The 22,021-nt window shown below is 37.1% G+C and overlaps 5 protein-coding genes, 1 long non-coding RNA gene and 1 pseudogene across 9 annotated transcripts; 1 reads left to right on the top strand and 6 right to left on the bottom strand.

The window, feature by feature from the left end:
- Positions 1 to 35: 35 nt before the first annotated feature.
- Positions 36 to 1,670, bottom strand: LOC111496979 (annotated as a pseudogene).
- A 58-nt stretch (positions 1,671 to 1,728) lies between these two features.
- LOC111498486 lies at positions 1,729 to 2,832 on the bottom strand. Its single transcript, XR_002720782.1, has 3 exons — positions 2,720 to 2,832; positions 2,024 to 2,104; positions 1,729 to 1,869 (listed from the first exon to the last, which is right to left on the bottom strand). It is a non-coding gene; the product is annotated as an uncharacterized LOC111498486 (long non-coding RNA).
- Positions 2,833 to 3,506: 674 nt separating this feature from the next.
- LOC111498442 (transcription factor RAX3-like) lies at positions 3,507 to 4,788 on the bottom strand. Its single transcript, XM_023149699.1, has 3 exons — positions 4,540 to 4,788; positions 4,319 to 4,448; positions 3,507 to 4,118 (listed from the first exon to the last, which is right to left on the bottom strand). The coding sequence occupies exons 1-3, from the start codon at positions 4,673 to 4,675 to the stop codon at positions 3,668 to 3,670; spliced, it is 717 nt and encodes a 238-aa protein (XP_023005467.1). The 5' UTR covers positions 4,676 to 4,788; the 3' UTR covers positions 3,507 to 3,667.
- A 1,821-nt stretch (positions 4,789 to 6,609) lies between these two features.
- LOC111498425 (zinc finger CCCH domain-containing protein 20-like) lies at positions 6,610 to 8,172 on the bottom strand. Its single transcript, XM_023149676.1, has one exon. The coding sequence runs from the start codon at positions 8,105 to 8,107 to the stop codon at positions 6,956 to 6,958; it is 1,152 nt and encodes a 383-aa protein (XP_023005444.1). The 5' UTR covers positions 8,108 to 8,172; the 3' UTR covers positions 6,610 to 6,955.
- Positions 8,173 to 11,092: 2,920 nt separating this feature from the next.
- On the top strand, positions 11,093 to 13,381 carry LOC111496345. Its single transcript, XM_023146767.1, has 7 exons — positions 11,093 to 11,355; positions 11,485 to 11,546; positions 11,662 to 11,745; positions 11,952 to 12,006; positions 12,304 to 12,439; positions 12,977 to 13,027; positions 13,112 to 13,381. The coding sequence occupies exons 1-7, from the start codon at positions 11,244 to 11,246 to the stop codon at positions 13,209 to 13,211; spliced, it is 600 nt and encodes a 199-aa protein (XP_023002535.1). The 5' UTR covers positions 11,093 to 11,243; the 3' UTR covers positions 13,212 to 13,381.
- A 228-nt stretch (positions 13,382 to 13,609) lies between these two features.
- LOC111496355 (60S ribosomal protein L31-like) lies at positions 13,610 to 15,232 on the bottom strand. Of its 3 annotated transcripts, none has more exons than XM_023146793.1 (3): positions 15,147 to 15,232; positions 14,850 to 14,959; positions 13,610 to 14,143 (listed from the first exon to the last, which is right to left on the bottom strand). In XM_023146793.1, the coding sequence occupies exons 2-3, from the start codon at positions 14,930 to 14,932 to the stop codon at positions 13,864 to 13,866; spliced, it is 363 nt and encodes a 120-aa protein (XP_023002561.1). In that variant the 5' UTR covers positions 14,933 to 14,959; positions 15,147 to 15,232; the 3' UTR covers positions 13,610 to 13,863. The 3 variants fall into 3 exon arrangements, with proteins under 3 accessions (XP_023002561.1, XP_023002546.1, XP_023002553.1); XM_023146778.1 differs by having other exon boundaries at positions 15,122 to 15,210; XM_023146785.1 differs by having other exon boundaries at positions 15,054 to 15,171.
- A 1,160-nt stretch (positions 15,233 to 16,392) lies between these two features.
- On the bottom strand, positions 16,393 to 21,265 carry LOC111496330. 2 transcript variants are annotated; one of them, XM_023146747.1, is made up of 8 exons: positions 20,996 to 21,265; positions 20,724 to 20,856; positions 20,410 to 20,513; positions 20,026 to 20,197; positions 19,781 to 19,918; positions 19,435 to 19,693; positions 16,637 to 19,328; positions 16,393 to 16,513 (listed from the first exon to the last, which is right to left on the bottom strand). In XM_023146747.1, the coding sequence occupies exons 1-8, from the start codon at positions 21,025 to 21,027 to the stop codon at positions 16,471 to 16,473; spliced, it is 3,573 nt and encodes a 1,190-aa protein (XP_023002515.1). In that variant the 5' UTR covers positions 21,028 to 21,265; the 3' UTR covers positions 16,393 to 16,470. The 2 variants fall into 2 exon arrangements, with proteins under 2 accessions (XP_023002515.1, XP_023002523.1); XM_023146755.1 differs by having other exon boundaries at positions 16,637 to 19,265.
- Positions 21,266 to 22,021: the final 756 nt, after the last annotated feature.

Here is a 22,021-nt window from a genome sequence, read left to right as displayed (position 1 = left end):
TTGTGTTGGTTATTTACTACGGATTACACAAGAATTCCGTAAACTCGGACATATAGCTCGAAAGACAGGAATTCATTCCAATACATACAACAAATTCACTTATCCCATGCTTATAAACAAATTACAGATTCATGAGAGCCATGAATCCAATATTCGAGTGATCTGGGAACGGAACTAAATTGATTTAAGAATTGACAGGTTTCTTATTTACCACGTATAATGAATGAACAGGGAAGCTCTATATATGATGGGTGAATTTCAGGTGACACAAACTCTTACCCATGATCTATAACGGTTGCCGCAGAATCATTGAGACATATAAAGCATATGGTTGAATCAGCTTGGAGCTTCTAGCCTCTTAATTCACGACTGACCTCAAGAGGGGCTGATGACAACTCCAAATAATCAAAAATCGTCCGTCATACCAACCTGCATTTACACAACCGATAACTCGGAGAGTTCTTAACAAGATACATGCAAACGTCCTTTGGAGGTGATAAATGTTTGAAGGTTGAAAGTGGGAAGTAATAAGTTACTTTCTTGTCCTTTCAAAACTGTGGAAAGAATGTTTTATAAAAGGTTGAAGATAAGAAACTTTACGTGCGTGCTATTTTAGCATATCGCTAATTCTTGCAGAGGGCATTTTTTTGTGCTTTACCTCTTTGTACAGGTTCTCTAGTTGTTCTTTGGCTTGTGGAAAGTTGTTTGAACACCATTGTCGCAAAGTGAAAATGTTGTCTGCGTGCAATTAACAGAGTTTCGAAAGAAATTACAAGTGGGCACGCGAGAAACAAGGGAAAACATTGAAAACTTGTTGGCAGCTTATGTGCAGAATGCATACCTGTCCATCGGTTGGCTGCAGCATGCGCATCTTCAATTGCATTTTCTGTCGAATTCACACAACCATTAACTTCAAGTTTAGCACAGCGATATCAAGAGTTAAGCAGCTGATACCCATTTTCTATCATATAAATCGAAAACATGCAAAAGAAACTCAACTCATTGTCTCAAAGGCAGCTGGATCATTATCTGCATACTGTATCATCTCATCCTGAGAGTGACTAGATTGTTAAATTCATGTGAAAACGAAAAAGATCATCGGAATTGATTTTTTTTTACAAATAAATAAATAAAATTCAGAATACAAGCAAAACCTTTAGCTCTTTGTGCTGTTCAATGGCTTTCAATTCAGCTAGGGCTTCCTCACGTTCACCCTGACATAAAGAAATCATTCATGACCTAGAGGGAACTAATTTTCATAATTTACCTTTCGCTTAAAGTATAATCACTCACAGATTCCTCTCTTCCCTTCTTTAATGCATTACTCTGCTGAGTAAGTTCTTCCAGTCTGTTCTTACTGGTTTGGAGATCAGTTCGAGTTTAAGATACACATTCCTCAGCTGGAAAGAATAGAGACATGCGACATTTTTGGAAGTAAAAAATCAATGAACATTTAAATGGTTTAAAATTTAGAGTGAGCTTGGACATCATAAATACCAAGCGTCTGAAGTGAGTACGGGAAGTAATGATAAGAATGATGTAGACTTCACCTGATTACCAGCACAGCTTGGTGACCTGAAGTTACAAAACCAATCACAAAATGTATACTCAAATTGAAAATCACATTCACAAAGCACGAGAGACTATAGTGTCTAAAGGCTGTGACCCATATGCAAACAATAATGTCGCGATGCAAACAGGATAAACAAAATAATGGATGACTGAAGATTTCATCTCAAAACTATAACTCACTGAAGTTCCAATCTTCTCTTTTGAAACAAGGTCATCATCCACTAAACTTTGCACAACATCTTTCACTGACTGAGAAATCACACCTTTCCTAGGACCCAGCTTTTCAAGCTCCTTAAGCTGAAACTCAAAAAAAAAAAAAATGGCTTCTTATAAATAATGAAGTAAAAAGGATATACTGTCGCGAAAATATGAAATCCTTCTAATCAAACAGCAGCAGAAAATGAAATCACGGGACATCCAAATTCAGGAATAAAAATGCAAGTGTACGCACAAGGAAAAAGTCTTGAGACTCGTAAAACAACGGAAGCATCTTCTAACGCTTCTCTTCCAGTGAAAGGCCTATTTTCTTAGACTGTTGCTTAAATTAAATTCCAGGAAGTGCACCAATGTTAGATCACAAACAATTTATTTTGTTAATATCATGAAGCGGAGAGTAGTACGAGCCCTAACAACAAGTCCACAGTAGCAATTGAGTAAGCCTTATTAAAACCAGAAAATCCCGAAATTTTATTAGAAGAAGAATCCTTCTTAATTAATAGTGAAGGATCCGTTTGGCAAAATGCTGGTTAACAAGCGAATAAAACTCATTTTCAGATAACACATTGGACAACATTTACCCCTTAAACTACATATCATAAACCGATCATCGATAATGATCAAAATCACTCCAACGCTAATCTTTCTGCAGGCAGTTAAGGAAAATGAACCTGTCAAACACGAAAGAAAAGAACAACACCTGATCGAAGATTGTAGCTTATTCTGAGCGGAAATCAACGAATTTCGAGCGTGACGGAAGATTTTCATAGACCATGATCTAATACTATTAATTCGTTGAATTTTAGGTCATGCAGACAATCGCAACTATTTTACATGAACGAATGCTAATAAACGAACTTGAAGAAAAGGCATATACTGCTATGAAAGATGAAAAAGAATTAGTAAATTAGGGTTTGAGGAGAAACGTTACCATTGATCCTCCTAAGATTAAGAGTGTCGGAGAAGGCTCTAGAGAAATGCGGGAAGAGTGAAGCCGTTTGGCAAGGCGGGAAGTTTTCATTTGTTGCTCATTCGGACTTCAGAAAAAATATCTTTTATGTTCTAATAAAATTTAAAGTTCATCTTTTTTTTTTTTTTTTTTTTGTTAAACTAAATCAATAAAAATACATTTTGGTCTAAAAAACTTTTAAATATTTGCAAACGACCCAAGTCTACCTCTTGCATATATTATTCTTTGTCTTTTCATTACAAGTTCTCCAATTGATGTGTATCTCACCATCTACCTTCCTTCAAGGCATAATGTCCCAATTAGCACACTGCCTAGTGTTCACCTCATTAGGGATTCAATATTTACTAGCAATTGACTTTGGTCGTTACAAATAGTATCAAACCTAGACACTAAGCCCATTTGAGAAAAAATGTTACCCACTGCCTCCTCAATTTCCTGTCTAGACGGGGAATCCCTCTCTATTTAGACTCTACAAGGAAAATGAACATATCTAGTAATTAATGCACAAAGACATGTCTAATAAAGTTGTCTTATCTACTTTATTCATTTAAGACTATATTCTAATATCGACTATAAACATTCAATCAAATATCAATTCCACGTTGAATATTACTAATATTATGAAGGAGAAAAAAAAAACAAAAGGGAAACATGGACATTTTGAGCTTGTAGTCAAATTAAAATAAATAAATAAAAAGAAATTCTAAGCTTTAACAAACACAAGATTTGTGAGCACTGACGAGTCAGAAACAAACAAAGTCTTCGCTGACTTCATCAAATGAAACCATATGATATTCAAACAAACTCTAACAACACAACATGTCCTTTCTTGACCAAGTCCTCCCACTCTAATTAATTACCATAATCAATCCTAATTAACTCCTTAATTAAACCTTAATTCATCCCATCTTACTTGAAATCCAATCCTTCCATTACATCTCCATATGGGTATTGATAAAACCCATAACTCAGTACAGTTTCGCCGTCGTTCCCACCAAATGGGACCTGGTTTTGCTCTACAGGTAGCGAAGAATTAGACGAGGAAGTGGATAATTCTTGTGGGTTCCACAACATCGGGAATTGATCTTCTGGGTCGTGCTTGAAATCAAAATTAGCATCTGCAAACATCAAGTTTCCGTCCATTTGTTCATCGAATCGTAACCAATCTGCAGCAGCGGAATACGGCGGCGCGTTGGCTGGAAATGCCATGTTGGTAATCGCATTCTGCTGGGTTACGGCGGCGATTGTGGGAGCTGACCGTTCGGAAAATGAATTGAATTTCTTCTTCAGCTTCGTATTCCAGTGGTTTTTTACATCGTTATCGGTTCTTCCCGGTAATTGTGATGCAATAACAGCCCACCTGAATTTTAAAAAAAATGATATCATCCCTCTTACCTTCTTAAAAAAGATTAGAAGAGAAATATCACAATTTGAAATTGGCTAATATATAGCTTTACATAATATATTGAAAATAAATTTAGTAGGACTATTTAAAATCTAATTCAAATAATTAAATCAAATAATAAAACCTAACCCTAAAGAATACTTTGTTTCACTTGCCTACTTCCCAGAGTGGAATAGAGGGTACAAATAAGGTTGTCTTCCTCGAGGGTAAAGCCACCATGTTTGATGTCTGGTCGGAGATAATTCAGCCACCTGAGACGACAGCTCTTGCCACAGCGGTTAAGTCCTATGCGGAGAAACACGAAACAGGCCGGGCAACCGGTTAAACAATAACAAACTTGTGTAAGACGAAGAGAAAAAGAAGAGGAAAAAAAAACCAGCTTTGCGAGGGAGAGCGATCCAGTTGCCAGCAGTGCCATGTTTATGAATGAAGGCTTTGAGAGTGGCGTCTTCTTGAGGAGACCATGGGCCTCTCTTGACAGTGGCTTTGTCACAGCAAGGAGCTCTTCCCATGGAGAAGGAGACGAGTTTAGCGAGAGAGGGCCGCCATGGATGGAGCTATGGTATATATATATATAGTATGATGGGGAGTGGGCAATGGGAAGGGAGAAGAGGGAGTGGTCAAAGGGAGGGTGCACATGTGGGGAACGCATGGAGACGGCATGCTTCTGCTCTCCGAACTGGTTGCCATTTCAAGCTCTAAATACCAAATGCTTTTTGCTTATATTGTTACTCTTTCTTACTCCTTACCGTATTTTACCTGGTTTCTCACTTTGCCCTCTTCACACATTAACGCTGGAGCTCAAACCTCGGGGCGTCACCGCTGGCACACTGTTCAGTGTATAACTCTGATACAATTTGTAACAACCCAAGCTCACCGATAGTAAATATTGTCCGTTTTGGCTTGTCGTCATCAGCCTCACAGTTTTAAAATGCATATGTTAAGAGAGGTTTCCACACTATTATAAAGAATGTTTCGTTTCTCTCTCTAACCGATGTGGGATCTCACAATTCACCTCCTTGGGAGCCCAACGTCCTCGTTGGCACACTGATATTGTCCGTTTTAGCTTGTCAGTCTCATGATTAACGTGTCTATTAGGAAGATGTTTTCACACCATTATAAATGATGTTTTGTTTCCCTCTCGACGTGAGACCTTACATAAATTAATTACAATAATTTATTATGTTTTAGGGATAATAATGTTTGGGTGGTTGAGACTTAACAAGGTATGCAATTGAGGGTCAGACACCAACATCGAGACAATCTTCATCATTGAGCAGTCATTCGTACCATCAAGCATGGCATGAAGTTGAACATCACAGCGTCAAGACACCCAAAGTAACATTGGGACGCTACTGGTGGATCAATTGGCTTAAAAGTTGCATACACAGTTTGGAGCATTTCATTGTAATGGTGTGAAAATATCTTCCTAATAGTGTAACAAGCTAGAGTGGACAATATCTAATAACAAAGAACTTGAAAATGTTACAAATGAAATCAGATGTTCTTGAAAATGTTACAAATGAAATCAGAATTAGAACAGTAAGAACCAAATATTTATTATAAAGCCATAAAATCCTTCCCAAATAGTAAAATCGTAAGACTAATAACGATACATAACAAGTTAAAGCGAACAATATTTGCTAGCGATAGATTTGAAATGTTACAAAATAGTGTCAGAGCCAGATATCGAGTAATGTGTGAGCCACAAAGCTCGCTTCAAAAGGGGTTGATATGAGGTCTCACGTCGATTGAAAAAGATAACAAAAGATAACATAACACGTCTTATAGATACGTAAAGAGTTAAAAAGCGAATAATATCTATTAAGCTATTACACATGGAACAAACAAAATACTGGTGGACACAAAGGGAAGACAACTAGTCTGAATTTACGAACACTTCCACGAAAGAATCATGTAGAGCACTCACGGACTATGAACATCGTCGTAAAAAAACCCACTGAAATCAAGTCGAAGCCCATTTAAACTGTTAAAATAACCCGATTCCTAAACGTTGGCTTCTCGAGTTGGTAACACATACCGGTTGATGGTTGAAGAATCATTCATATATTATTTAAGCCCAAAACTCGACCCCTAAAATTTTGAATATATCAATACATATCCAATTTACACCTTAAAAGTAAGATCAAATTACTACCCATTTGTTGAATTCAATTAAAATTAATATAATACTTCAATCCCAAACAAACAAACAAACAAACAAAAGCACGAGTTTGGAAAGGTCAACACATAAAGATTCACTTCAATTTTCAAGTTACTCTCGAATCGATTCCCCCATATCTGAATTCCCCTGTTTCAGGTATGGAAAATATTTGCATTTATCTTATTCCCTGTAAAAGCAGGGGCAGAATCATGGAAATATCTCCTCCAATTTTGCATGACCAACACGAAAGCTCATCACAAACAAAAACAATATCTGGATCAGTAATTTCAATCAAGTTCATCCATAAAATTGCATTAGGAATAACATTAACTTCCAACATAATCACAATGATCGATCAGTACTAATTAGCTATACATGAAGTCAGACGGAATTCTTTTCTTCTCCATCAAAATCTAGAGCAGAGCCATATATACAGATATTTAAGGCTCATACAAGTAATAATTCAATCCTATCTTCATCAGTTCAGCTTACTTTCCATTATGTATATACATATGAAACAAACGGCATAGCTTAGGCTATATATTTTTTTTTTCCCTTCATAAAATCAGAATTGAATGGTGATTAGAGAAAACTCCCTTTTAACCAACCAAAAGTTGAATTTCCAGACTCAGTTTACCAGATCTGATACCCATTCAACGTCCGGTGTGCAGTCTGAAGGGCCTGAATCAGCCAAGTCCAAAGAATTTTCCTCACTCAGTTTCTGCAGCATCTTTGCCCTCAGCTCCCTTCCCGATTCGACTCGCTCCATTGCCGGTTCCTCCACGAATCCATGGTCCGTGAAGTCTAGCAACCCAACTCCTGGACCTGTTGGAGGCTGAGTTGGTGTTGTTGGAAGGCTACAAAATCCAGGGCGGATTCGAGACGGATAACCGGGAGATCCAATTTGAACATTCCAGGAAGATGGTAGAGAATTCACCTTGCTTAGATGCATGTGGAGGGATGCGACAATTTCATTGACGGAACTTGAGCCAAGAGACCGGGCGAGCGACCTAGTCATCGGCGATATGGGTGGAGAGTCAACTGGAGTCGCCGACGGCGAAACAGACAACGGAGAAGACAGAAACGGAAGCGATTTCGCACAGGTTCCATCCAAACACTGCCGCAGAGGAGATTCATCATATGAGTCAGGCGAATTCGCGTCTCTCGGGCTCTGCTGAGGCAAAACCCTAAGTTGCTCGGGAGTATGGGCGAAGAAACAAACTCTCCTACGACAGTTGATCCCGTCCTTGCACGGCTGAGTCCTGTAACGTGCAGGATGGAGCCAACATTCAAATACACCATGCGCAAACTCGCACGACTCGCCTTTCTTGCAGCTACCTTTTCGAAAGTCGGGGCACGCCGTACCGGAGTAATGATACTTCCTCGGATCTCTCCGGCGAGCCTTCTCGCCAGGATGAGCGTACGGACACTCCGTCCAATCATGAGACCGTCCACGCGTACACTTCCTCACCTTGAACTCGAATATTCTAAATTGATCGCAAGAGTAAGCATCCACCGGAACATCCGATTCCCGGCCGGACAACTCCAAATCAGATTCAATCTCCGACTCACTCGTCGAAGGCAGATATTGCTGAAATGCCGCTAGGACTTCCTGCAAATGATAGGGAGAATAATCGCCGCCGTTAGCATTGTCATCAGAACTCACCGAGATTCCACTCAGAGGAAAAGGAAGCCGCGTCTCGTTCGCAGGTTCATCTGGTATCATCAATGGAGTGATGTGAAGCAACGGACCAGGTCGGTGGCGTTGGCCGATCACCATTTTCAACCGGAGAGTGACGGTGGAGGATTATAGTTTCAGACGAAACACCTTGCCAAAACAACCGCCATACCCATGGCGTTTATAAACTACTTGAGAACCAAACCATCTACTACGATTAGGTTAACTCAACCGTGGTTAAGTTAAATAACTCAACTTCATTACCCATTTTTCGCCTCGGTTAAAAAAGAAAAAAAAGACGGTAACGTGACTTCTGTAGTCACCCCCAGCCGTTACCGTCAGATTAAAAACAACGGTTCTAGAGAGTTCCAGGACGTCAATATTGGGATATTATAGTAACCTCAACCCCACGTGGCACGATCTTACATGTACTGTTACTCATCATACGGTCACCGTACTGTCTTATAAATTTCCATTTTCACATAATTAATAACACCATTTATTTTCGCAACTTACGTAACCATAGAAAATTAAATACTTCTAACGGATAACTATAGCTTGTCCACATTACCCTCCTCGTTTTTTTACTGTAATAGTTTAATAGGCGAGACATCTATTTTTTTAATAAAATATTCGTTATTATCCTTATTTAAAAAAGCAAAACAAAATTTAAATAGAATCTCAAAATTTCTTTTTACTGCTTTCCAGATCACCCTCCTATTATTTCTTTTTACAAAAATATTTTAGAAATAAATATTTTTATTTACGAATTAATATTTTTGATGCATTATTATTACAAAAAGGTTTTCAAAACTTTAGACAATAGCACTCATTTTGTTGGTTCGAAAATGGCAAAGGATGGCTGCTTGACCATACGACAAGGCCGGTGGGCCCTACTGCCACGTAATAATATTTTTTTAAATTTGGTTAAATTTAAATAACCCCAATATTATACATATATTGTCAACATCTATCAAATCAAAATGAAACCCCATCACATTAATCATACATAAAAAATAAATGCTCACCTACATGCAACAAGTCCCTAAAATCTAACCCTAAGTTAATTCAACAAAATAAATCATACATTTTCTTTTAAATAATATTTTAAATTCTCACAAAGAATGCCATAAGACTACCATTTGTGAAGAAAATGTAGCATATATATATATATATATATATTATATTATTTGAATTTATGTCACTCTCGCTGACGTGGCACATCGCTTGCACAGTCAACAGATGGCAAGATTTAGGAAGGTGACACAACGCAAAGGGACACATGGCACAAACGAAGGACTTATATACCGACAAACACAGAATTCCCACTAACTTAAATTAAATTACTTCTTCCGTAAACACGTGTCAAAATTTGAACACCTACCCCACAAGCGACAGAAACTTTTGTGCCGTAAAATTAATCCACGCGTCCACTACGGCCTGTTTGACCGTAAACGTGTCATTATGGACACAGTGTGAATGGACACCGAGGTTCCTACGTCCTAGCCAAACGCAGCCTTACGTGGACTCCCCTACAGCCTCGACATTGCCGTAAATTAACAATAATTTTTTGACTGAAGGTAAAACAAAAGAAGATATTTTTCAGTTTTATATTTATATATGGATAGTAAATTTACAAGTTGGATGTCTTAGTTATTTTAGTTGGAAAGGGACAACTAAATTTGTCTTATCCTATAGTGCTGACGATGACGATGACATGCTCACTTAATTAACTTATTAATAAGTGTGACGTGGACGTATAATTATAGATTTAAAACATTATAAAGCTTGGAAATAATTAAAATTAGACCCATTTGTCTATAAAGTATAATCCACGTAGCTTTTATGTCACTGAGAACGAGAGCATGGAATAACCCTTAAAAAAGAGAGGGGGAAGCACTTTCTGATTAGTGGAAGTGAAAGTGGATAAGATCAATTTGTTTTTTAATTTTTTTTAAATATAAATGTTTATAATTAAAAAAGAAAAAGAAAAAGAAAAAGAAAAATTGACGGTGAGTGAGGTAAAGGGAGAGGGATTTGGATTTGGATTTGGATTTGGATTTGGTTTGATAAGCGGATGAGATGAAGGGGGAAATATTAACCTCACTCGTGGCAACCTAACTGCACCAAGTAAATGTCCAATCAGATGCTTTGACAGTGACACGCTGGCAAACCAATTCGGATAATGTTTACGGTTGCGGGTGGTCTCTAATATCGTTTGTGGGGTTGTCGTTGTTGCCTAGATATCGCGAATCTTGTCGCTATCTCGATCGGATTTTTTTATTTTATTAAATTTTTGTAAGAAAAACATTTTATTCATTATTTCGGTTTTGTGAATAATAGTTTTAAAGCTCTGTAGTTTCACAGGCGAATAGGATTATTATTTATAAGAAAATACTTTATTTATATTAAAAATATAATTATATATTTTTTATTAATATATTAATATGTATATAATAGTATATATTTATGGAGAGAGAGAAAGAGTAATGGTGAAACATCCCCGCGAAGGGGACGAAGTTGGGGGTTGTAGTCCGAAAATGGAACATGTCCATTTTCCTTTTTATTTTATTTTTAAATAATTGTATATTTTATTTAAATTTAATAGAGAAAAACAAGAAAATAATTAGTTGTAAATTCCCTCTCTCTTAATTTGTAATTTTGATTTCTTTCCAATGTATTTATTATCTCATATTTTTTTAAAATATTTTTTAAATGTCCGCTAATATTATATGCAAAATTTGAATTTGGCACTGCTGACTTATTAATTAAGTTAGAACAACTGTAGTATAATTGATATTTTACTATGGTTAAGTTAGAACAACTGTGGTACGATTGTGACACATAATAATATTTGTTATAAAAGGAGTGTGACCATTTCAATAGCTATTTCATAATTATAATTCTTAAAAAAAAAAAATTAAAACTTGATTTTTAAAATCATTTATTTATTAAAAGAATTAACTCAAACCAAACAAATATATATATATATATATATATCATCCAGTAAAAAAAAAATAGAAAATTGTTTTATTATTATTATTATTATTATTTGGATTGAGGTAAATGCCAATTGTGCAGTTGTTGAATTAGGAGCAGGACTGGATTGGCTTTGTTGACTTAGAGTTAGCGCTGGTTAGGGTTCGTAACGAAGGCGGTGGTTTAGTCTACGGCTATCTGGCTGTGGCTTCTTCAATCTTGGCTGCGAACCCTGAACCACCTGATCACGGAGTAGGCGATGGCGATCAAGAAGTTGGCTAGAGTTTTGATGAAATCTCGGGAAGATGGCTTGTCTCTACCCACTCGGGATGATCCATCCATTGACGATTCCCGTCCCATCGACAGCCAAGGTAATCAATCAATTCTCTCTGAAGTTTCTCTTCTAGTAGAAATCTTTACTTGATTCATTCTTTGAACTAATTTCCCATATTTCTTCCTTTTTGTTGTACTTTTGCCCTAATTCGGTGTTTGATTGACAGCGCAAGAGGAGATGGTTCGCTCCTTCGAAAGGGCAAATGATCAACAGAGTCTTTTATGGAGGGTATCGTTTGACTGTATATTCATCTACGGATTTTTCCTAATTTTTCTGTATTCGAAGAAAATTTTGGATTCTCGTGTCTGATTGTTGTTCTTCTCTGTGCCTGACTGTTCATCAGACTGTGTTTGCGGCATTTCTTTTTTGCTTCGCGGTTTTCCTTCTTTACTCAATCATTCAGCAGGTTTCATCTCCATGGGAACTGGTATGCTACTTTCTCTGAGAATCTTATCCTGCCCTGCACTGTTCCTCTTCAGATGGTGTTCATATTTTGCAGTAGTTTGAAAGAACTTAACTCCAGTTTAATTGTTATACTTCTATATGCTTTAGTGACGAACGCGTTACTTGCAAAGGATACATTAAACTTATGGAGTTTGCATTATACTGATGTTTCTTTTTTCTCTTCTGCAGCGTTATCATGCTTACTTTATGGAGGATGTTAGCTCATGGATGATTATAGCTGCAGGTTCTTTTTCACAAATTTCTCCTTTATTTTACACTCATTATTGCATGTTTGATTCTCACCCCGTCAATTTGCTTCAAATGTTGAAGATAATTTCACGGCAAAGTTTCTTTTATTTTTTAAAAACATAACATTTCTTGAACAAAATGGAAATACAAGAAAGGCCCCCCCATATCCAAATATTGCAATGGCCAAGTTCACTTCCGTGTTCTATTGAGCTGTAGTCATGTTTTTAAGTTATATACTGTGATGCTCTGTTGAGATCTTTGCTTGCTAATATCAACAATTGAAATTCTACAGATTGGGTTGCTATTTTAGCATGTTCATTTTCGATCATTGGGATTGTTAGCAAGTCAAATTACCACAGGCGATGGCTATGGTGCTCGTTCTTCATTGGCTTCCTACTCTCAGTTTTCTGGTTATACTTTATGATTAGGTACGGTGGGAAAACTCTCAAATCATTTTTTTTTCCTAAAATTATGCTCCTGAATGAAGATATACATACTGGCCTATACTTTATGTCTGACTTGTCTATTAAAATCTCTTCTTTTCCTAGTTTGTTGATGGATGCAAATGCTCTTGTTTTTGGTTCTTTTGCCCATTTTCCTAGAGAGCAGTATGTTGTGAATGGCGAACTATATCAGCTTCGTATGTCTAGTTCATGTATGTAAGAAGAAAATTTCATTGCTGAAATGTACAGTAGCAGGAAAGAGAGGTTTTCACTACCATGGCAGGTTGAGATACAACCTTACAAGAGGGTATTCGACATGTAATAACAGAAGAGAGATAGAATAAGCAAAGTACAGTGTAGTCATAATGCACAAATAGTAGTAGTTATATAGTGCCTCTTCCAACGAATTTTTTCCTTTTGGTCATTTTTCATACTTGTTGGTATGCCCTTGTAAGGGTGATCTTAAGCTTGTTATTTTGATGATAATGAATTTACAGTTTGTAATGTTTGTATTGATTGCAGTTTGCCTAGGTTTCGATGGGATGTTATCTGGCGTCCTTTTGGTACTCTCAGGTAGTTTCTGAAAAATGAAAAAGATTACGACTTGACATGAACTTTCGAACTCACTATGTGCTCACACGCTTCTGTTGATTGCAGCGGGGCTGGAATCTGTTTGTATGTGGATCATTTGCTGGCCGAATCGTCCGAGGAAATACGAAAACTTAGAGGCTATATGTATTCTTATAAAGCTAACTGAAAACTTATGGACGTCTCATAAATTTGTAATCAATTGTATCCTCTGTTCTTACCGAGCTGATAGCATTATATTATATCCCCGTTAGTAGTATGCAGTAGCCGAGATTTTTTTTATTTATTATATTCATAGTTTGATAAAGCAGTCCTATAATCAATAATTGTGTCTTTTAATTCATGTTGAAAGTGAATTAGAAAAAGGGAAAAAAAACATGGAAGATAGACAAATGGGCATAATTCTTAAAACAAGATGTCATAAAGATTGCATGACTACCAGATTATATCTTTTGAAGATACACAGCATTTTATCATATGATGATATCCCAACTCTTAGGGTTCATATCATCAGCGTTCCATACTGCCACTTGAGAATTTGCAATGGGTAGAGAAACAGGGCGTTAAAGAAGAGAAAGGTGAAATTGATGCCAAAATTAAGTGTAAAGAGAAGAACCTCTTAAGTTAAAAACACAATCCAAACACTAAATGTAACTAAATCAATCAACTGCTTCCAATAATAGTGTATTCAAAGTGAAATAAACAAGTGCACCACAGGGAGGGCAATGAAGGATAACTCTGGCTCAAAACAAGTCTTGTACCGAAAATTCACCAAAAGTTGGAAGTACCAGGTAACAAGGCAAATGGAATGAGAGATCAGATCAGTCTTCTTCAGCGATGACCTTAGTCCCTAATCCTTTCAAACCTTCTGCTGGGATCTCTGCAACGGTGACTAGCGAATACAGTTCTTCCTTTGCATCTTCGTCGTCGTTCCTCTTGCGTGCAATACGGACTCTAATTCTCCTTGGAACACTTCGAATTCCTCTGCTCCAGATATGCTTGTTCAATTTCACGTCCACCCTAACGTCCTTCGTTCCCATTGCCTTCTCTGCAAACTTCCTTATCTCCTTGATGGCCTTGGGAGCCTTCTTCTTGAAGGTGCTGTTATTTAGAATTCAAGTTAAGCATAAGAATTAGGGAGTTGTTACAGTTATGAAATCGAATCCAAATTCACGATTGAAATTAAAATTAGGGGGAAAAACTACGAACACAAAAATGCAAGAGGAGAAACTACTAACTGAAATGAGCGTTATGACAGAAGGAACAGCGCATAAGCAATCCACCAGTTTACAATACATAACAGACACCTGAGAAACTTACTACTACCTATATTGAACTGTCTTTCTCTTCACGTTTTGTGGTACAAATTTGGATAAAAATTCTCCAAGATTTAGCTCTATTATTACTCTTCTCGATCTCCTATATTCAATACCCCTCTACTATCAGTTCATGCGATTATTCTTTGATCAACTGATACGTGTTCGTAAAGAAATTCACCGATAAAATTTATCCTTCGTCCCCAAGCTCTAATCTTATAGAAATTTCAACAATTAAGTATATACCGACACAAATAACAACGTTGACCTGCCACAACAGTTGCCAGATTACAAGTTTACATAATTAAAATCACGAGAAAAAGGGCATCGTAATTATTTTCAAAACATAAGCAATTGAAATTCTCTCGCCATATATATTGGCCGAACATCAAAAACCAGCTTACAGATCTAATTGGGCAGCAGTATGACATCAGTTGATAGCGAGGAATGAGTAAAAACGCAAGGAAAAACATGTAAGAATGAGTTGGTACCAGCCATGCAGACGCTTGTGTAGATTGATGGTGTACTCTCTGCTGACCACCTCCTCCTTCCTCCCCTTCGTTTTCTCAACCATATCTACAGTCGGCTTCTTCGATTACACCTGCAACCGGTTAAAACGAACTCATGAATAATGAAAACAACACAATGTCGAGAATTGACATTCGAAGCGAAAGCAGCATAAAAGCAAAACCAACAACGTCACAAAGGCGATTGTCTATCTATTTCAATCCGTTTGAGCAAAGAAATCGGAACTTTAGATAACCTAAAAATGGCAGAAGCAGAGCGACCTTGCTAGGGTTTGAAGGATGCACCAGGATGAGGGGGTACAACTTAAATCTGCCCAATACCCTAGTTTCAGGGTCGTACCAATTTATCAGTGTTTTGATCCATTGGGCTTAGTAGTGATTGCGGCCCAATAGGCCCACATTATTATTTTTTAAATACTATTTTAGTTTTTTATATTATTTCATTTTAGTTTATGTGAAATATTTTAATTTTAGTTCATTTTTTGTCTTAGTAATTTTATTCATTTTGATTTTTATATTTTAAAAGTGACTTAACTCCGTTCATTTCATTTTTTTAAAAAAATCAATTATATATATAATAATAGATTTGTCCTATGTGATATCAATTAATAAAACTAAAAAAAGATTTACCAAAATGAATTAAAAATATGCAAAAATTATAGTGACTAAATTAGTATTGAAATCTAAAATTTTATTTTCAGAAACAAAATGATAATTTAGAAACCAAAATAAATAAGTATTTATATTTAAATATTAAATTAAAATAAAAATCTACATTTAATCTAATAATATTTTCACACATTTACAAATTTGTTTTCTATCATTTAAATAACCTGGAGCATGTTGCACGGCCACTCATTCGTCTCTATCTCTCAGCGATTCTTTTCTCTACTAAGAACCCCTTCCCACTATGGCAACCAAACGGGTCTGGCTAAAGGCAACTCTAAGCTTGAGGAAGAATACGATCTCACTAAAGCAACCAAATGAAAGCATGACCTAATTGCTTGCTGCATTACTCAAGTTTTAGAGACCATGCAGCTCTAAGCTTCAAAATTCTTCCCATAAAGAGACCATGCAGAACAGAGAGAGACGAGCAGTTCTAGAGAAAATGAGCTTGTATTATCTTAATACTGAAGTACACAATGTTCAAGCTGCTCATATTCTTTTTCTTCTCTATATTTTATATTTTATAAACATTAAAGCTTAGTGCACTCATTCCTTAAGTCAGAGTAGAAGCAGAACCATGGAAAACTCTTCTACCTTAAGGTAAATCTTTGTGTTTATAGGCCTCAGATCCTATCATCTTTTGGTTGGAAAACTCCTTTGCCATCCAATATGGGAGCCTTCTTTCCTGCTTTTAAGAAAGGAAAAAAAGGAGATCTTGTGGCTTAAGCCTGTCAGAGCATTTCTCTAAAAGGAACAATCAGATTTTAAACAACACATCTCCCCTTCAATAGATTTTGTGAATCACTTCTTGTTCTAGCTTTATCTTGATGCATGCAGATACTTCTTTTGGCTAATTGGGAAGTTTATTATGTAGTTTTCATTAGCTTCAGAATGTTTCCCCCCCCCCCCCCCCCCCCAACTACAAATGATGAATCAAATTGTCTCCTTTAACCTGCACATCCCTATAGAGTTGTAATCATGAATAAGAGCTATATAACAAAGAGCCACACACAAATTCAAATAATTAATCAAAAAATAGATTTGTATACGTATAGGTATATTCAACGCCAAGCTACTAGATTTACTTGTTATTCTGTCGGAGTGAAAGGAAGTGTGCTGCAAAGTTGTCATAGTCGGGAAGCTTTGGGTGAACATGACTGGCTTTCTCAACTGTCTTGGTCTTCTCCTTCTCTGAACTCTCAGTGTTGTCTTGTGTTTCCATTTTCGGGGAAGGATTGAATAGCCGTTCCTTCGTAGAAGATGTTGGTCTTTCTTCATGGAAAGACCTTTTGGTTTCAGGACTTGGTTTGGAAGGTTTCATTGATTGAGGCTGCTCCGAGTTGCTCGATTGAGCCCGAGTCTTTGCAGAAGCTGCAGTTGTCCCCCTCGAACTCTCGAAATTGCCCAGCCTATCTAACTCTGGAGGAGGATAATAGGATTGTCGTTCCTTCGCAGAAGATTTCAACCTTTCCTCATTATAGGACCTCTTAGTTTCAGGAGTTTGGTTGAAAGGTTTAGATGATTGAGGCTGCCTTGAACTTTCATAGTGATCAGAGTATCTTGTTCCAGTCTTTGCCTTCAATGGAGATTTGGATGCATCATAACTCCTTGAAGCTTTTCTCTCACTTACATCCTCATGACTCGTGGGTGTCCTGTACGAGTCCTCCATACGTGAACTTGGAGTTTTAGGAGATGCTTTGGTCCGTCTAGAAAGACCCATAACTCGATGAGGACTATTTTTCACATTTTGTCCAGGTGAATCTTCTTCAGAATCATCGTCATCATGGAAACCAGGATACTTCACTCCTACTCTTGTTGGGGCTGGCTTCTTTGATATTTCATCCACCTCTTTGTTTTTGTGCCGCTCTTGATCACTTCTAACCGTATAATCCGAGAAATTATCCTTTGAATCATCAAAATTCGAGTTAAAGCTATTAAACTTGGCTCGCGGGCCCTTCTCTTCAGCTGGTTTTTCTTCTACACTTCCATCATATAGTTCACTGGGAGCATTTGATCTAAACGAAGTCCTGGTTGTCGAAGAAGAAACTAAGGTAGGCTGGGCAGTTTTTGAGGCATCGTTTTCACATGCTTGTTTGGATGATAAGTCACTTATTGATGAATTGCTTGCATGTGAACGCCTAGGATTACTCTTTTGATTTCTTAGGCCACCCTTCAGTTTCCCAAAATTCAAGCCACTGTTGCTTTCTGAAGTCGATTCTTCTAGTATTACACTGTCGTGTAGAATATCAAGAGACCTTGGTGGGCTGTCTTTCTTTTTCAATTCATGGACAAGTGGAAGCTCAGAAGAGAGGCGATGAGATGGCGTGTTTCTATTATCCTCATCTGAAGATCCAGGTGATCCATGACTAATGTTTTGAGACCATTCTGGTTTTTCAGATGGCAAATTCTGCCTCTTAGAGAATTTGCTATAGTGATCTTTACCAATGACCTCAAATTCTTCCGGCTCTTTCTCACTTTCAGAACTAGGTCCATCTGAATGGTCAAAAGTTGCCGGCAACAAGTCATCAGAATGGGAAGGATCATCAAAACTTCCCACATTCCCAGCAAACAAAGAAGCACGATCAGCAGAAATTTGCGTGTGTGAAACAGACTTCTCAGGAGAGTCATTCATGTTTTGCTTGAAAACCCAAGTATCATCTGTTGCTGAGTTTATTGGCACCTTCCCTTTAGGCGATGAAGGTTCCAGAATAGATTGTCTTCTCTGGTATTCGTAGTCTGGAACACAATCATCATCTGGACCGTAATCATCGAAGACCGCACTAGCATGATCGTTAAAACTCGTATCAACAGTACTTTCATGGTCATTTGGTTTATCTACGGCAAAAGGATTCTCGTAAGTATCGTTCACCAGCTTCTCATGGGAAGGAACTTTATTTGAACTATTTCCAATCCTCGAATCTCCATAGGAACTAGTTCTTTCAAAACCCATACCAAATGGCTGATCATTAACATATTCTACATCAACGTTTATAGGATGTTTCTCCATGCTGGTACTACTACCAAGAGGGTCTCTAAACCCAGGTTCAGATGGGTTCTTGAGAGAGTATCTATCTGATTCACTGAAATTAGTGACAGATGTGTTAGAACCAAAGTTTCTGGGTTGCATATCCACACTATCAAGAGGGTCACTGAACCCATGATCGGACGGATTCTTGAAAGAGGATCTATCTGCTGCATTGAAACTGGTTACAGATGCGTTAGCATCAAATTTTCTGGGTTGCTTCTCCACAGATGCACTACTACCAAGGGAGTCACTAAACCCATGTTCGGATGAGTTCTTGAAAGAGTAACGGTCTGCCGCATTGAAATTGGTTGCTGATATGTTAACATCATTGTTACTGGCACTTGAAGATGGATAGCTAAAATTCTTGGCATCATTCCCCATAAATCTTCTTGTGTCATTGTCTCTCCAATTATCATCCGGCATGGAACTATTATGAGGGGCACTGACAACTTGGTCTTTAGGAAGCTGTTGGTCTCGCAAATTTCCGCTAGCATATCCTTGAGGTCCTTCAGCCCTTAAATTATAAGATGAAGATTTAAGGAACTCTGAAGAGGATGGTTGGGATAGGTTTCCACGACTAGAAAGTTCTGCAGCAGCTCGGGCAGCAAGGCTTGCTAGTTCTGCAGATTCAGCAGCTGCCTTCGCAGCAGAGGTAGCATCCTTAAAGTCCATACTCCAATGCTGCCTGCCTGAAGCGTAATTATTTTGATCACCAGAATTCGAGTGCCTATGCATCCCCTCTGCACTAGTTTCTGCATACCAGATTAATATACATCCAATGATTACAAATCCAAGGAAAAGTAGCAGTCTTCTATACATATATATCCATTGATCACATCGAAAGTATTTTTCACATACCAGAAGATCTTGCTTCTGAATTTCGATGGCCAGTGAAGTTGCTTTGATTAGCATTGACATCAGCAAAGTTGGATTGCTGGGTATGATGGTTTGATCTCAAATTGCGATTGACGGGGTCTTCAGGTATACGTTGCCTTTCATCGGATTCGGGTGGAGCTTGAATATTAGGAGATCCCCTGTTATTGTGATCAAATGAGGGTTGGCCACCAATAGCCTCCATCTGTATTTGACTAGCCCTCCCAAAAGTATTTGGGCCATTCTGCTCAACAAAGTTCGTAAGGAGTGAAGGAGTGATTAAAAAATCACCTTAAGGAGTGAAGGAAATAATCTAAAAACTAAAATTTACCAACAAGTCGGCCGGAGGGTTGATGTTGTCACCAAAGGATTTGGGATCCCATTTTACGTTATATTCCTCAGCAATTTTAGTCAATATTTTAATTTTGCTCGGACCATCAGGTGCTTTAGCAGATAGTTTTTCGACCAACTGAAAAGTTGTAATAAAATGAAAGGGAAAGTCAATGGAACTTAGTAGTTTTCGTAGATATCCACATTTCCTAAACTTATGAACGGCAAAACAGCTAAAACACTTACCATGCGATTCACACCACATTCTGGGCGTAGTTCCACTGCGGCTGAGACAAATTCTTTTCCATATTTTGCTTTGAAGTGTTTACGAACGTCCAAGAGCTCTGGAATATCTGCACATCTGGGCGATGCAAAAATGACACTCGAGACTGATTCCTTCAAGTCTATCGGGCAATTTCTGGACATAAAAACATAGTAGGAATTAATAACAATGCACATAAGAATAAGAATTTTTCATTCATCACAAGGAGGGGAAATTTTGTTTCAATAGAAATCGGAGCTCAAATGAAATCAAACTACAAATTCATATTTTGAAATCAAAGTATATCCTATATGCAAAAGATAATGAGAAATGAACAAAAATAATTTCAATCAAGAAAATGAACATACTTTTGGGACTCGATCATTGGCATACGTGCCACAATTAGCTCGCAAAATATTTCGATGAGTTCATACGCTTCCTTCGATTTCTCTTCTCTAACAAAGTGTTCCACCTGAAATATAGATAGAAACATAGATTCTTCAGGAAAGAGGGGCTCGAGTAGAGATAATCAAGTCGACGCGCGAATCATACCGCTATGCTAGAATTCATCTTCCTATATGACATTAGGTCTCAAAAACAGCGGTGGCTTGATAAAGACACAAGTAAACCGAAGAAAATATATACACAATCAATTCCAGAAATGAAGAAAACACTACGATACCCGAATTCTAGCCGTCTGATCCTGTCCAGCCTCGAGCAACTTGGCCAATTCTCCCTTCAGCTGCTTGACATGGACATCTTTCTTATTCCTCAAAAGCTTAATCCGCGAAACCGCTAACTTCAGCGATGTCTTACTGCACCAAGCCAATTCAATAGAATTCAAACGAAAAAAAAAAATGCATCAAATACAATCAATTAATCAACGAATCCGAAATCACAATTCCGTTTGAATTCATCTAATTTGTACATAAAAAAAACAAAATTGAACCCTACCATTTCGCAGGCTTGAAGCTCTTATGCAGCATCGTTGCAGGAATCCAAAACCAGATCTCAACGCGGCAAACCGAAAACTGTCTCCTTTATTACAAAATCCTTGTCACGAAGGATAGGATATCCGATTATGCCGACAAAAAAGAAACAAAAACTTCAACAATTGAAGAAAAGACAGTAATAGTGAAGAAAAAAATAGGCTGAAGAACAATGAATAAGGAAGGAAATCAGAGCGAAGAAAGAACAAGTGAAAGGAACTTTGTTTCCGTGTAGTGATCAACTTTTTAGTTTATTTGGAAACCGAGGGAGATTGGGAATACCTAGGTACGGGAAGGTTCAAGGTAACCCACCAATCATACCTCCGCTGACTTTTTTTCTTATTGACCAAATCACCCTTTTCATTTTTTTTTTTCTTTTTCCGAACAATTTCCATCCACTAATTTACATTTCTGTATTTAAATACTTTTTAGAAAATATTTTTCTAACTTTTACTCCTCAATTTACAAACCCATAATATATAAATTCAAAATTACTCATATTCGTAACTTATTAAAAACTAAATTTATTAATTCATCAAATATATGTCTTAATTGTTTGAGTTACACGTTTATAATGGAAGGTATATATTTTAACTATTTGATAGTTTTTAAAAAAAATGTAAGTGATGGTTGTCGTTGTTTACCTTTTGCAATCACCAAATCGAACAAGCTGCATGTTTTCTTGTCTTATTTAAAGTATTTGAATTTCTTGTCTTATTTAAAATTTGTTTATTAAAACAAGGATGGTCAAGGGATTTGTAAATGTTTGTTCTAAATTTTGATAATAAATAAATAAATAAACTAAGGTAATAAAAAGTCGATTTAATTTAGATCCCAACCGCTATTTCATACAACGCGTAAGACAATAAGGAAAAAACAGGCCAACAACTTTCTGCCTCTATTTTAACTCCATTTTAATTGGTTTACTTTTAATTAATGTCATCACGAAGATGCCAGAAAGTGACACCTATTTTTGCAAGATATATATAAT

The sequence above is a fragment of the Cucurbita maxima genome, unplaced genomic scaffold, assembly GCF_002738345.1.
Source record: "Cucurbita maxima cultivar Rimu unplaced genomic scaffold, Cmax_1.0 Cma_Scf00002, whole genome shotgun sequence".
Taxonomy (NCBI): domain Eukaryota; kingdom Viridiplantae; phylum Streptophyta; class Magnoliopsida; order Cucurbitales; family Cucurbitaceae; genus Cucurbita; species Cucurbita maxima.
Note: the sequence above shows the minus strand (reverse complement) of the source record. Positions and strands in the feature narration are given on the sequence as shown.